We start from the raw sequence: 15029 nt of genomic DNA, 5'->3' as shown, positions 1-15029 counted from the left end.
GTTGTCTGAACCTCCCAGCCCCCTTCATTACGCTGATTTACAGAAGATGGTTGTCACAAATTGTTGCTCCTTCTCTGCCGTATTGTCCCTTCACATTTTAAAATACAATTTACTACAAATTGCCCTAATCACCATTTTGTGGGTTCTTCATGAGATCTTGTTGGATGTGGCCCTTTCTGCAGGGTCATTCCTATTTTTGTTTGCCTTTACTCATCTTATTGTTTACTGAATTATTTTTTGCTGGCCTTAGGACTCTGCTCAATTTACCACAGCTAACCAGTGCTAAAGTGCTTGTGTTCTCTCCTTACAAGGTAAGATTGGCTTAAAACCCGATTGGCATATTTCATTTACTTGTAAGTCCTTAGTAAGGTGATGCTACACGTACCCAGGACCTGTAGTCCTGTAGTGGGCCTTCAACATTGATTGTGTCACCCACTCAAGTAGCACTTCCAACAGCTCAGGCCTGGCATTGCAGCCTGTGTGCGCAGTTCTGAACAGCCATTTTCGACCCAGCAAAATAAACCTTTTACCAGGTCAAATCTTCCTTTTTAATATATCCAAGTCATCCTCAGGGTAGGCCTTGGACAGCATAGGGAGCAGAGTAGAATGTATTTAAAAAGTTGGACATGTTTTACATGTCCTGGTAGTGAAATATTCTTACATTTGTTTTTCACTACTGCAAGGGCTACCTCTCCCATAGGTTAACATTGGGGTTACCTTATCACATTTAATGAGCTGTAACTTTCAGTTCAGACCTGGAAGACAGGTCACGTTTGGAATTAAAAGAATTGTAATTAAAAGCCCTCTTTATGGGTAAAGTCAGATATTTATCACAATTCTGAAAATGACATTTTTAGAAAGCTGGCATTTTCATGCTCTAACCATTTGGTGCCTGCAGCCTGATCTTGGATCACATGACTAGGCAATTGATCTTTGTGCATTTCTCCCAGACAGTGAGACAAAGGGACGTCAGGTGTTGGCAGGATGGGCCACAGTGGGTTGATGAGGGGGAGGAGCAGTCACCTACCACAATTGCAAGTCAGAAAGGCTCTGCCTGAGTACTTTCACAAAGGGTTTGTCACTATGCCATTATGACCACCAGATAAGCTGGGGCCAGACACAGAGGAAGGGGATGCCCGTCACCTCAGGGGGTGGAAACCTCTAGAAGCTTCCCCCACTTCAAAGTAGGGCACCTAGTATAAATACTGGACCTCAGACCCAAACTCTTCAGTACACTTCTGGACTTGTGGATACTCTGCCAGGAAGAAAGTCTGCTGTGGTCCTGATATTGACTGCCAATCTGTTGGACTGCTATTCTAAAGGACTGCTGTTCTGCTCTGCTGACTTGCTACCTGCTGCGCACCTGCCCGGATAAGAAGGACTGGACCAGCATATGCTAAATCCAGGACCACTAGAGGGACTCCAAGGGGCATTTGGCCGGCTTCCTAACTTAAGACACAGGGTCAAAAGGCTCCAATAGCACCTGGACTCTGCCATCTGTGAGCCTATGCTGCCACGTGGTGCCACCCCAGTCCTGCCAGCCATGGTGGATCGAGCAGAACCAAAGCATCTTGTCGACTGCATAATCAGCGCAGGCCCTCACATCCCTTATCGACAGCAGCTTTGACTACGGAGCCAGAGTTTGGAGGCACAGTCTTTCAGCTCCTCTTAACCGAAGCATCGCTCTGTCTGAGCAGCGCATCCTAGACACCGGGACCTGCAGCACAAGCCCAGTCTACAGGATCCTCGATGATGGCACAGGCCCTCGCATCGCAGCCTCACCGCATCTCAAAACCAATGCATCTCTTCAGATGCACAATGCATTTTTGGCGCGGACCTATGCAACACTCCACAAACCATGATTTAGGGTATCTACAGTTGGAGCTTTGTGCTTTTTGCCTCTACTTTCTCTGAAATCTATAAAATTGCACATCTCCGGTTCTACTGACCGGATATTTTGTCGTTTTGGTCTGCTTTTATTTATTAACAACTTTTTTTCTAATCTGGTGTGAGCCTCTTGTATTACTGTTTGAAGTGTTGTACAAATACTTTACACATTGCCTCTGGATTAAGCCTAACTGCTCTGTGGCAATCTACCAAGGATTGAGCACAGGTTAATTTAGTGTTGGCTTGTGCCTCACCCGGACAAGAATTCTGGTTGCTGCTTGAGCAGGGCTTTACCCACTTAAACAAACAACCTACTTTCTTGCAGGTCTTTTCTCAGTTCAATCTTTTTCCAAGGTCTTTTTTATGAAAGTTATATTCCTGCAATCTTTTTGCAAGCTCCCCTTTAACTACCTAATGCAAAAGTTGTTAGTCCTCACAAAGAGAAGTTGCGACATGCTGGAATTGTTAAGTGAGCTGTATTTAATGATGAGGGAAAGGTTTCAAGTTTCATGTAGCCTAAGCCACTCCTCATGAGTTTTCAAAATATCCAATTTTACCTCTGCTGTGCCTTATTCTAGCAGGTTGGAAGTAGTAGTTTCAGTTCACAGTTCTTAGCTAATAAAATTATAACTGTGACTGACATCTGAGAATAACAGCCTCCTAGTCTTGTAGCTCTGAACAAAAGATTATTCAAATGTGAGCCATTCTAGTCTAAGAGATAGTGAGACTAACATGAATGCCTTTGAGAAAATGTACTTGTTCCCTATACAACGTAAACAAAAGTAGATATATTTTTAATTTAATACATACATTTATTATTTAGCTATATTCCCAGTCCTTATGGGCATCCTTTTTTCATATCAATGTATCACGTCATATATTTGAATATTAGCCCGTCACTTTTAATTCTTAAAGACATGCCCATCTCTCCAATTTACAATTTAGTCAGCTTCAAGTTTCCTTATCAAACATTAGTGCAGAGTGAACTAATCCATGGAATATTTCACAAGTGAAATGTTGCTTTTCTGAAAATTGTCCATTAGAACTTATTTACATAGCAAAATGCACTGACTTCCAGATTGAGTTAAAAACCTCCATTACCAACACATGAAAAACAATATTGTCAAAATTATGGACAATAAAACATTTTAATTTAAATTGCTGACATAATTGCATTTAGAATTTAATTGTATGAAGCCTCTGGTTAAATGAATCCGAAATGTACAAAAAAGCAATGTTCGATATTGATCACTATATTTAAAATACTAAAGATAATGGCAGATAAGAATTTTTACAAGTGACACCCTGAGAACAAAAACGGTATCGAAATTAGGAAAAGAGACTTCAAACAATACGGCAAATCAAACTTGAAAGGAGAAGTATTGAATCAGAAAATATCACCAGAAATCTAATCTTCCTGAAAGAGTCTGATGTTTTGAAATTGCTTGTCACTTTAAATCACTGTACTTTAAAAGAACACTTCTTGAATTGAGCGCAACAACCTACTGCTTTGTTTACTTAAACACAACTGACTGAATGCATTTGTAATATACACTTTTAACGCAGGGACTTCAAAAAACTCAAAATTAAAGTTGTTCAGTGTGCGTGACATTTAGTAGTAATGCGTATATATATTTCTACAAATTGTTTGCATCACTACAGACGGTACCAACTAGAAACAAATGCAATATAATTACTAATATGTGTATCCATTTAGTTTTAAAAAATACTTACAAGTTCATCCCCTGGCAACCAGTATCCTTCCTGCTCAATACCAGCCTTTGACCCCTTGCAGCCCACAGTAAGAGTTTCAACAATAAGACCATCCTTCACTGCTAAGCTTAGTTGTCGTGCGATCTCTTTTGGATGCATACCATGGACTCTTGTCATATACCTGTACACAAAGCAAAAAACTCATAAGAGGCCTAGTACAGACTATAAAATGAACCCTACAGGGACAGTAATGGCAGCAAAGAACAAGTTATTTACCTTCAATAATACTTTCTAACTGCAGATTCCAGACCTGGATTTTTTCCAAACAACTGCTCTCAAGTTTGGTACGTATGCAACTGGACACCGCGGTGGCCTTGCACAGTCTCCAGAAGTTCTGAGAACCACACACCTCTCCTGACCCAATCTGGGGCTATGGGTGATCTGAGCCTGGCCTGTCCTGACCATCTTCATACCATGGGGCAGGAGCGGTAGCGATGAAAGTCAAACAGGAGCCTAGCCCCCAATTACAGACAAAATGCTTCCACCAGGGTTCCTCCGGGTGAAAACTCTAGTGCACAGTAATTGTGACACTATGTGTTCTCTGTGGTGGCGAAAACGCAAGACACACCCCATTTGGAGAAGAGGACCTATGCAACACCATGATGAAGATGCCATTTATGGTTTGCCAGCTGACATCTGAGTTCATCCACTCTGGCACTGTATGAGCAAGTCAAATGACTGGCCACAAGGGATAGCCTCAGCCATGTCCAAAGGTGCAGTGCCTCAAGGCACAGGGATCAAGACCCCACCATGCCCTGCATGGTGCAATACCACATGGCAGTAGGGTTGTCATTCAGGGCCTAAACCGGTCTCCTTGTGTGGGATAGGGGGGGGGGGAGAGAGGAAGGGGGGACTGAAGGACTACAGAGCTTTTACTACATAGGGAAGTCAAGACCCCTGATTTCCACTTCTCTCAGATGACTCTGCATGGGACACGCACAATGGCCTGTCGCACAACAGGTCAGTGCCCACCTGCTCCCAAACGAGGATGGGGCTGTCTTCCTCAAAATACGGACACTGTCTAACAACCTGCCTCGTCTTCTGCCCAGTCAAAGCAGAAATCCCACTGCAACATATCCATGTGCTAAAATGGGAAGAGTGACCAGAGGGATGCATGAGATGGGGAGTCCAAGAAACCTCTGAACTATCCACGCCAGTAACCAGGATTGACCTGAAAGCTCAGAAGCATACCCTGAATGCCCCAGATCCACCACAGGGGTGGGAAAGCACTGAACGCCACTGTGTCCAGGATGGCCCCTCAGAAGGGAATCCTCTGAGATAGCGTCAAGGACACTTTGGTTCGGGGATGGAAAAGTCCAAGGATGAAAGAAGGAAGACTGTCGGACTGGAGATGGTCTGCAACTGACTGCGATGAGCCTGCATTTAATAACCTTCCTTTCTGCAAATATGAGCTGTGACCACGGGCATCACTTTTGTAAACACCAAAGGGGCAGAGGTGTGACTAAAAGGTGAAAGTCAGAACACCAAATTGGAAGTGGTCCAAAACCACTAATAGTCAAAAGGTAGCGTCCGAAGGACTGCAGGACAGGCACATGAAAGTTTGGGTCCTGTAGGTTTAAGGGCACCATCCAATTCCCCAGAGCCAACCCACAGAGAACCTGGGCCATAATTTAACACTGAATTTATCCTTCTATAGGAGGATGTCCAATTTCGCCTTGAGCCCTTTATCTATATAGGACACTAAAAATAGCGAGAGCAGCACCTGTTGCCTCCTTCGGCCTTCAGGGCCCTCTCTATGGCCTCTATGGCCAAAGGTTACTAAGCTCCCACAGAAGGGTGACCGCATGATTCGCTGAAGTGCGAGTGAACACAGGTGGATGCCATGTGTAAAGTGCAGGGCCTAACACCTATTAAAAATGATATTAAAAAACACCAATTTCAACATGAATTATCTTTTCTCTTCTACCACCTCTTCCTTGTGATCCTGTTATGTTTCAAGCACCCTGAAACAACAACCAGGAGTTATTTGGTGCTCCAGGATCTAAATTAAACTATCATTACATGTAAAATACACAGGGGGGCTTAGTGACCATTCTTGAAAGTACACATTTAATTATACTTGTTTCTAGAGGAGTAACATACCATGTTTGTTCATACAAGTGACTGGAATAAATGTAACTGATCTTGAACAATTTCAGATAAAAAATTGGACTGAGTTATATTGGTTAACACATTTACTTATCCTGATTTCACTCTGAGGAATATAATAATTGTGTTCAATTAAAATTAATCTGTAGCAAACCTGTTGCAGATTTATAATTTATACATTCAACATTTTTAACAATCTACTTAGAAACCAGAGAGAGGAACTAGCTCCATCATTGACCTTCTCAACACTAAGTGGCCTTTAGCTAATTTGCAAGATGTCAGGGATGCAGGGAAACAAAAAGGCACTTGGTTATCTGAATCTTACCTCTTTAAGTCTTGCAATAGTTCTCAACATATAATCCCTCACTGGGACAACCTGTTGTTCAGTATATTGACTCAATCATTCTTCCCCTTAAGAAATAAGGACCTGCACACCATTATCAAAACCATAACTTTGTAAGGGTTAACACTGTTTCTAAGGAACTTCTCAATGATGGACCAGAAGATCTTCTCTCTGTACTGAAACTGTACAATCCACAGAAATTTTGCTCTCTACTGATTTTAAAACCTCTCCAAATACTCTCCAATCATGTTATAGCGGATAGTGCGATTTCCAGAAATTTGCCTTGTTTAGCTGCTGTGTTCTAGTGTATCTGTGACAGCATTTCTCTTTATAAATGCACAATCAAAATACTGTCAGGCATTCATCATTCATACTCTATTTTAAAAACAGTCAAACACATCTATATCATTAGTACTTATTAGGAGTCGGCTCCTAGTAAATGGGCTGGGGAGAAGTTACATGCAAAAAAAGACAAGGTAGATGTTCCCCTTCACATGATGCCTGGCAAGCTTAGGGTCTCTTCAAGGCATCAATAGGAATAATGTTACATCTTAAGACCATGCCTTGTTCAAAAATAAATAATGAAACCCTAGGCATGACAGTCTTACTTTCCAAATTATCATTTTATTTTTCATTGTCTGAATTTAACAAAATGGGAACTAGCTTATGCCAGAATAATTATTTTGCAAACGTTTTAGGTCTTAAATGCTAGCGTCTGAATCTTACACTAAAATCAGATTATATCCATCTGACAAATATCCAACTTAGTTAATTCCAAGTTTAAAAATGCAAAACTATTTCTGAAAAACAAATGTGTGGAATGATATATTTATTTCTTGAGTCTGCCACAGGTCCAGCTGTCATCTTTATACTATTTCCTTTGCAGTAGCAATATGGATGCATCGCACTGCATCAGGGAGATGGACGGGGGCTTAGAAACCATTTGGCCTGCTTTATTCTGACCTTTAAGTTCTCCTTTCAGTTAGGTGTTGACAGGGCAGAGGTATGAAAGGAAACATAGTAGGTTCAAGGCACACAATGTTATGGAAATGTGCTAGCAAAAACACATTCTGGCTACTGCAAAACAAACGTAGCTTTCCATCCTTGATGTTAAATAAAACAAGCAGACAGGTCCACAAACATAATTACATTTCCCACTTAAAAGACTTCCACCTCAAAACTAATCTATATTTCATTACAAACTATTAAGTCAAGTGATCTTTTAATGTGGAACCTATTGACAAATATTTCAATTACTGTTTTTCACCAGAATATGCTTCCAGTTCAACTGTTTAAAATACTCGAAGTCACACAGGTGAGAAAATAAACCTGTTGCACAGCACATATCCCCAAGGCTTGATAAAATGATACTCTACTGAGGCTGACATGGTGCTAGGTAGCCAGATGGGAAACTGCACAAAGACAATCTACCCCCACCCTTGCTCTAATGGGACACTGAAAACCACCACATCCAAAACCATCTTGTCCGTCAGCAGTCCCTAGTGTGCAGGGTGCACGATTATTCTCAGACTCTAGAATCCCAAAAGGTCGCTCTCCATTGCCAATTAATTCAGAGAGCTGGTCTCATCTACCTCATACTGAATGCAACAACAATATAAAATATAATGCATGTTAGCCACAGGTTTCCAAATGCATCATATAAACAAACAGAATATTCTGACAGAAATTATATCTACATCTTCCAAAGATATGGATTTACTTTACACAGAAAAAAAATCTATTCAAACGGAGAGGAAGAAGCAAAGTTTCCCATTACTGTTTTCAATGTACGTTCTCGTACTTCAATGAAATGTTAAATTCGCCCTCCAATATACATATCTTCAAAAAAAAATGGAGGGAACATGTTGTCTATTTACGGTAGCTTTGCATCCATTAAGGAAGCCATTGAAATTGTTTGTTTTTAAATTGGTAATTACTGACTCGATTCGTAAAGATATTCTCGCGCTTAGGCTTAATTTAGGTGTGCAAAGAAAACATTTGTGACAGCAAAACTCTAATTCCAATTCTTTAAAACAGAACTGTTGGAATTACATATTGGTAAATGGGATACGACGGGAGGGGTACAAAAGAAGGGATTCCTCCATGGGGAAATATGTCCGTGTGGGTAAAAAGAAAAACAGAAAAAGTCAGGTGTGCATTGTTGTGACAATACCATGTGTTATTCCACATGCAGAAATTTAGGCATGTGAACACTCCAGGAAAAAATAGGACATCAGAATATTTCCAGAACAACTCTAGGAATCCTCTGTACATAAAAGAAAAGTTGGGCATTTCCTACTAACACAGAAGAAATGCTGTTCGTGCAAGTTGTATCCTGCTGCGTTTGTGAACTTCACACACTTTCTCTGTGTTGCCCTCTAGTTCAAGGCAGGGTTACAGGACTACCATGGCTACTGAGCTTATAATTTTTTAGACAATTGACTGGAGAATATGCGATGACAGAGAAGAACGAGTTACTTACCTTCGGTAACGACTTTTCTGGTGGATACATTAGCTACCTGTGGATTCCTCACCTAATGAATACTCCCGTGGCGCCAGCATTCTACGGAAATCTTCTTCCTAGCTTCTGCACGTCGACGAGGACGTCACATTTGCCCACGCGACGCCGTCTGACGTCATACAGGCAATAAGAGGTCCTCGCCGACGTCAGTACCAACATTTTTTACGTGCCTGAGAACAATAATCTAATGCAATGAAAGATAAAAGCAACATCTCATAACATTGTAAACTACACATCATTGCAAGAAGATGGCTATAGATTTAATATATATATATATATTTTTTTTTTTTTAATAAATAAAAATATACACTAAATATATATATACACACACATATAAACATATACATATGTCCATATATACATAATCTATTGCAGTCCTCAAGACCAAGAGGAGCACACTCAAGGATCACTTGGTGAGACCAAAAAGGCAACGGGGAGGCGGGTGGTTCCGTGAGGAATCCACAGGTAGCTAATGTATCCACCAGAAAAGTCGTTACCGAAGGTAAGTAACTCGTTCTTCTGATGGATACAACTACCTGTGGATTCCTCACCTAATGAATAGAGTCCCAAAGCAGTACCGCGCCCGGTGGTGGGTGCCTGTATGGTCAAACCAAGAAATCCTGCAGCACTGACCGTGCAAAATGGCCGTCCCTTCTGACCTCAGACTCCAAGCAGTAATGCTTTGCAAAAGTGTGAAGGGACGACCAAGTTGCGGCCTTGCAGATGTCGACCACAGGAACACCCCTAGCCAAGGCCGAAGTGGCCGACTTAGCCCTGGTGGAATGAGCTCCAATACCATCAGGAGGATCCTTCTTTGCTAAAGAGTAACAAATTTTAATGCAAAGAACAACCCACCTGGAGAGTGTTCCCTTGTGGACTGCCTTTCCTCTCCTCTTGCCCACGTATCCGATGAAAAGCTGATCCTCCAGCCTGAAATCATTCGTTCGGTCTATGTACAAGCTTAACGCCCTCTTTGGGTCCAAGCGATGTAGTCTCTCTTCTTCCTTTGAAGGATGAGGCGGAGGATAGAACGTGGACAGAGTAATTGTCTGGGCCAAATGGAAGGGTGAAACAACCTTCGGAAGGAAAGCAGCCTTCGTCCTCAACACCCACCTTATCCCCATAAAAAATTGTATAAGGGGTTTTACCGATAAAGCCTGCAACTCACTCACTCTCCTTGCAGATGTTATAGCCACCAGGAAGACTGTTTTAATAACTAAGAACCTTAAGGGGCAAGAATGCATAGGCTCAAAAGGGGACCCCATAAGGAAAGTCAGGACCAAGGACAAATCCCATTGAGGCATAACGAAAGATTTTGGAGGATATTTATTCATAAGGGCCTTCAAGAATCTAAGTACAATAGGAGATTTAAATAACGAAGGTTGGTCTGGAAGACAAATGAAGGCTGACAAGGCAGACAAGTAACCTCTAATAGTAGCCACTGCACAACCCCTCTGTGCTAAAGACAAAGCAAAAGATAAAACATCTGACAAATGAGCACGTAAGGGATCAATCTGTCTCTCTCCACACCATACCACAAATTTAGACCACCTATTAGCGTAGATAGATTTAGTGGAGTGTCGCCTGGCCGCTAAGCATCCACTACATCAGGCGGGAGAGAGAAGGAACTCAGGTTGCCCCGTTCAATCTCCAGGCATGTAGGTGCAGACTCTGGAGGTTGGGGTGTAAAACCTGCCCCTGCGATTGCGAGAGGAGGTCTGCCCTGAGAGGGAGACGGAGCGGAGGGCACAGTGAGAGTTGGAGAAGGTCGGAATACCACACCCTCCTCGGCCAATCCGGAGCTATTAAGATGACTTGGGCCCGGTCTTGGCGAATTTTCTTCAATACTCAAGGAATCAATGGTATGGGGGGAAATGCGTAAAGCAACTGGTCGCACCAGGTTCTCTGAAACGCGTCCCCCAAAGCTCCCGGCACCGGATACTGGAGGCTGCAGAATAACGGACAGTGCGAGTTCTCCCGGGTGGCAAACAGATCTATCCGAGGAAACCCCCACAACTGGAAGAGTGGACGGACTTGATCTGGATGGAGACGCCACTCGTGGTCGGCCGAGAAATGGCGACAGAGTGTCCGCACGTACATTCAAGACTCCGGCCAGATGATTTGCTACCAAGCAAATCCGATGGTCTTTTGCCCAGGACCATAGCCGAAGAGCTTCTCTGCAGAGAAGGTACGACCCCACTCCTCCCTGTTTGTTTATATACCACATCGCGGTAGTATTGTCCGTCAGGACCTGAACCGACTGACCGCGAAGGGATGGGAGGAAGGCCTTGAGAGCCAGACGTACTGCCCGTAACTCTAACAGATTGATATGAAAAATCTGTTCCTCTGGAGACCAAAGCCCTTTGATCTCCAGGTCCCCCAGATGAGCTCCCCACCCTAGAGTGGAAGCATCCGTTATGACCGTGGTCACTGGTGGAGACTGCGCGAACGGCCTTCCTTGGGAAAGATTGTCGCCCGCAATCCACCACTTCAAGTCCGTAGCAGCATCTCTGGAGATCCTGACCGAACCTTCGAGATCTCCTCTGTGCTGAGACCACTGCCTTCGGAGGCACCACTGAAGAGCCCTCATGTGCCAGCGAGCATGCATGACCAACAGTATGCAGGAGGCAAACAGACCGAGCAGACGAAGGACCTTGAGGACTGGAACGACCGCTCCACTTCGAAACATTGGAACCAACTCCTGAATATCTTGAATCCTCTGAGGCGGAGGAAAGGCTCGATCCAATGTTGAATCCAGTACTGCCCCTATGAACAGGAGGCGTTGAGAGGGCTCTAGGTGAGATTTGGGCACGTTCACAGAAAAGCCCAGATCGAACAACAACTGGGTTGTCGACTGTAGATGAAGCAACACAAGCTCCGGGGACTTGTCTTTGATCAACCAGTCGTCAAGGTAAGGGAATACTGCTATCCCCTTCCTTCTGAGCTCTGCCGCAACCACCGACTTCACCTTCGTGAAGACTCGAGGTGCTGAAGTAAGAACAAACGGGAGGACCGCAAACTGATAGTGCTGCGACCCCACCACAAACCGGAGCTACTTCCTGTGCGACTTGAGTATCGGGATATGAAAGTAAGCATCCTGCAAGTCAACAGACACCATCCAATCTCCCTTGTTCAACGCCAAAAGCACCTGAGCTAGGGTCAGCATCTTGAACTTTTCCTGTTTGAGGAACCAATTCAAAATCCTCAGGTCCAGGATTTGTCTCAACCAACCATCCTTTTTGGGAATCAGGAAGTACCTTGAGTAACAACCTTGACCCTTTTCCTGCTCTGGAACCAACTCCACCGCGCCCTTTGAAAGGAGGACTTGAACCTCCTGTTCTAACAACAGGAGGTGTTCTTCTGAACAATAAGATGGGCGGGGCGGGATGGGGGCGGAAACTCCCGAAAGGGAAGGGTGTAGCCTTTTCCCACAATGCTGGTAACCCAGGTGTCTGATGTGATGACCTCCCACTTGTGAAGAAAATGCAGTAACCGTCCCCCTACAGGAGAGGAGTGAGTGGGAATTGGTGGAAGCCTAAGGCTGCTTCCCCTGCTGCACCCCTCCAGAGGACAGGGAAGAGGCAGAGTGCTGCTGAGAGGCTCCCCTGGTACGGACCCTACCCCTCCCTCTAATTGATCTAAAGGTGAGAGAGGAGGTAGGTTGTTGGAATCTCCCCCGAAAGGAAGAGGAGGATGAGCCACGACCAAATCCTCGAAACCTCCTAAAAAACCTGGAGGAGGCAGAAGAAGCGGCTTGCAGTCCTAACGACTTGGCCGTGGCCCTACTCTCTTTAAACCTCTCCAAGGCCGAATCTGCTTTGGCACCAAAAAGTTTGTCCCCATCAAACGGGAGGTCCAACAGGGTCGACTGCACATCCAAAGAGAACCCTGAGTTGCGAAGCCAAGCCTGTCTCCTCGCAACCACCGCCGTGCTCATCGCTCTAGCCACCGAGTCAGTTGTATCCAACCCAGATTGGATAACCTGGGTTGCAGCAGCCTGAGCATCGGACACTAGATTCAAGAGTCCTTGAGGAAGCTCTGTATGCGATGATGTTATCTCGTCAATAAGAGCATAGATGTACCGCCCCAAGATACACGTAGCGTTGGTGGACTTTAACGCCATGCTACAAGACGAAAATACTTTCTTCGACTGTGAGTCCAACTTTTTGGAGTCTCTGTCCCCCGGCACTGTTGGAAAAGATGCAGGCGCAGATCTAGCAGAACAGGAAGCCTGGACCACCAAGCTCTCCAGCGTAGGGTGTCTGGAAAGAAAGCCAGGGTCAGATGGTGCAGCCCGATACCTCCTGGCCACAGACCTATTAACAGCAGAGGAAGATACCGGCTTCTTCCAGACCTCCAATACCGGTTCAAGCAGAGCCTCGTTAAATGGCAAAAGAGGCTCTGCCGATGTAGAGGCCGGATGTAAGACCTCAGTTAGCAAATTTTGTTTCGCCTCAGCCACCTGCAAAGGCAGTTCGAGGAAGTTATCCGCCTTCCTTATTACAGCATGAAAAGTGGCTGCCTCCTCAGTATACTCCCCTGAAGATGACAAGTCCCACTCCGGGGAAGTATCAAGGCCACTAGCTGTATCCAGTCCATGAAGACCCTCGCCAGAATCCTCAATTACTCCTTCCTCCAGGACCCGTTGATATTCCTGTTCCTCCAAGAGACGGAGAGCACGTCTCCTCGAATGTAACCTCTCCTCAATTCGCCGCGTCGACATGGCATCTGCAGAAGTCGAGGAACGACGCCGATCACCGGATCCGTCCGACGCCATGTCAGGCGCCACAGGAAGCTTCGACGCCGAGCCAGAAGCCGGATGAAGAGAAGTGCGTCTCGAAGTCTCAGATGGTCCTGCCGGGGTCACTGGCCGAAACCCCGAAGCCGATGGGGCCGAAACCTCCGGGGCCGAAACCTCTGGAGCCACCGGAGCCGACACCGGCGCCGAGCCCACATTTCCCAAGGGGAGAAAGGGCATGAAGGGTGCTGGCCGTAGCGGCGCCGGAGCACCCAAGCTGAAAGCCAACGGGCCCGAAGGACCAGTCGGAGCACTGCCTGGAGCCATCTGCTGGAAGATGGTAAACATTGCATTTAAAAATGCGGTATTATCGGCTCCAGGAGCCGGGAAAGCCGGATACTGGGGTGCCTGGATCGAAGGCGACCCCGACCTCGACGTCTGCGACGTCGGAGAGGACACCTGAGGCTGTGGCATCTCAATCACTGAAGACGTCTGCCCAGGCGAAGTCGGCGAAGCCGGAGAAGGCAACGGGGTCGATGGATGAGGAGTGACTGTGGGACTGACCTCCCAAGTCTTCCGACGCCGAGCCGATGGCGACCTCGATCGAGACCTCTCCTTGCTCGAATGGCGCCGGGAGTCTCGATGACGTCGATGAGACTTCGGCAAGGAGGATTTTCTATGATGTCTCTTCTCCTTTCTCTTCGACTTCGCCATAGTTTGGCTTCTCTCTCCTTCAGGGCTTTCGGATTCATGTGTTGACATGAATCACACGTGGCCACGTCGTGGTCGGAACTTAAGCACCACAAGCAGTCCGTATGTGGGTCAGTAACCGACATCTTGCCCCCACACTCTCGACAGGGCTTGAAACCAGACTTCCTCTGAGACATAGTAACCTCAGAGAAAAAAACACGCAGCAGAAAAACACACTGTAACTCGAAAAGCAACAGTAGCTCCCTCGAAGATAACCGTTTCGAATGGCACGGAAAAAAGGGAACTGACGTCGGCACGTCGGCGAGGACCTCTTATTGCCTGTATGACGTCAGGCGGCGTCGCGTGGGCAAATGTGACGTCCTCGTCGACGTGCAGAAGCTAGGAAGAAGATTTCCGTCGAATGCTGGCGCCATGGGAGTATTCATTAGGTGAGGAATCCACAGGTAGTTGTATCCATCAGAAAAACTGAGTAATGATGCAGGATTGACATAGCTACTCATAAGCTGTGAGCATATACACTAAACAGCACTATGCCGGAACTGGTAAACCCCACAATGTATAACCGGCATGAAGAACAAGCACTGGCATAGTCAACAGGTCTCGCCTTTGCCAAAGGTTTTAGGGGATGCTGTGTTACTTGGTTAAAGAAAAAAAAAGCTTCAATCTCGGACACTTTGTTTTTAGTTACAGATTAGAGTTGGATCTATAACTGAAAATGGGGATAAAAGTGAGCAGTGTGAAGCGGAAACAGCACTGGAATGAGGGGCCAAAGCAAAACACAGGGAAGAAGGGTGAATCAACCTGGGGTGTGGATGGGAAATAGGTTTTTCAAGCAGGGGAAGAAGCAACACAGGGGCGAGGAAGCAAAACGGGGTTGGCAGAAGCAGCATGGGGTTGGCAGAAGCAACAGGGGGACGGCAGAAGCAACAGGGGGACGGCAGAAGCAA

General features: G+C 45.4%; 1 protein-coding gene across 2 annotated transcripts in view; it reads right to left on the bottom strand.

The window, feature by feature from the left end:
• ZMYND11 (zinc finger MYND-type containing 11) overlaps positions 1-15029 on the bottom strand; it is a 572905-nt gene that overhangs the window by 506876 nt on the left and 51000 nt on the right. For both annotated transcript variants that reach the window (XM_069211170.1, XM_069211171.1), the window contains exon 3: positions 3622-3781. In XM_069211170.1, coding sequence (XP_069067271.1) covers positions 3622-3781 — 160 coding nt within the window. The remainder of the gene's footprint in view (positions 1-3621; positions 3782-15029) is intronic.

The sequence above is a fragment of the Pleurodeles waltl genome, chromosome 10, assembly GCF_031143425.1.
Source record: "Pleurodeles waltl isolate 20211129_DDA chromosome 10, aPleWal1.hap1.20221129, whole genome shotgun sequence".
In the NCBI taxonomy this organism is placed as follows: Eukaryota; Metazoa; Chordata; class Amphibia; order Caudata; family Salamandridae; genus Pleurodeles; species Pleurodeles waltl.
This window is presented reverse-complemented; position numbering and strand designations above follow the sequence as displayed.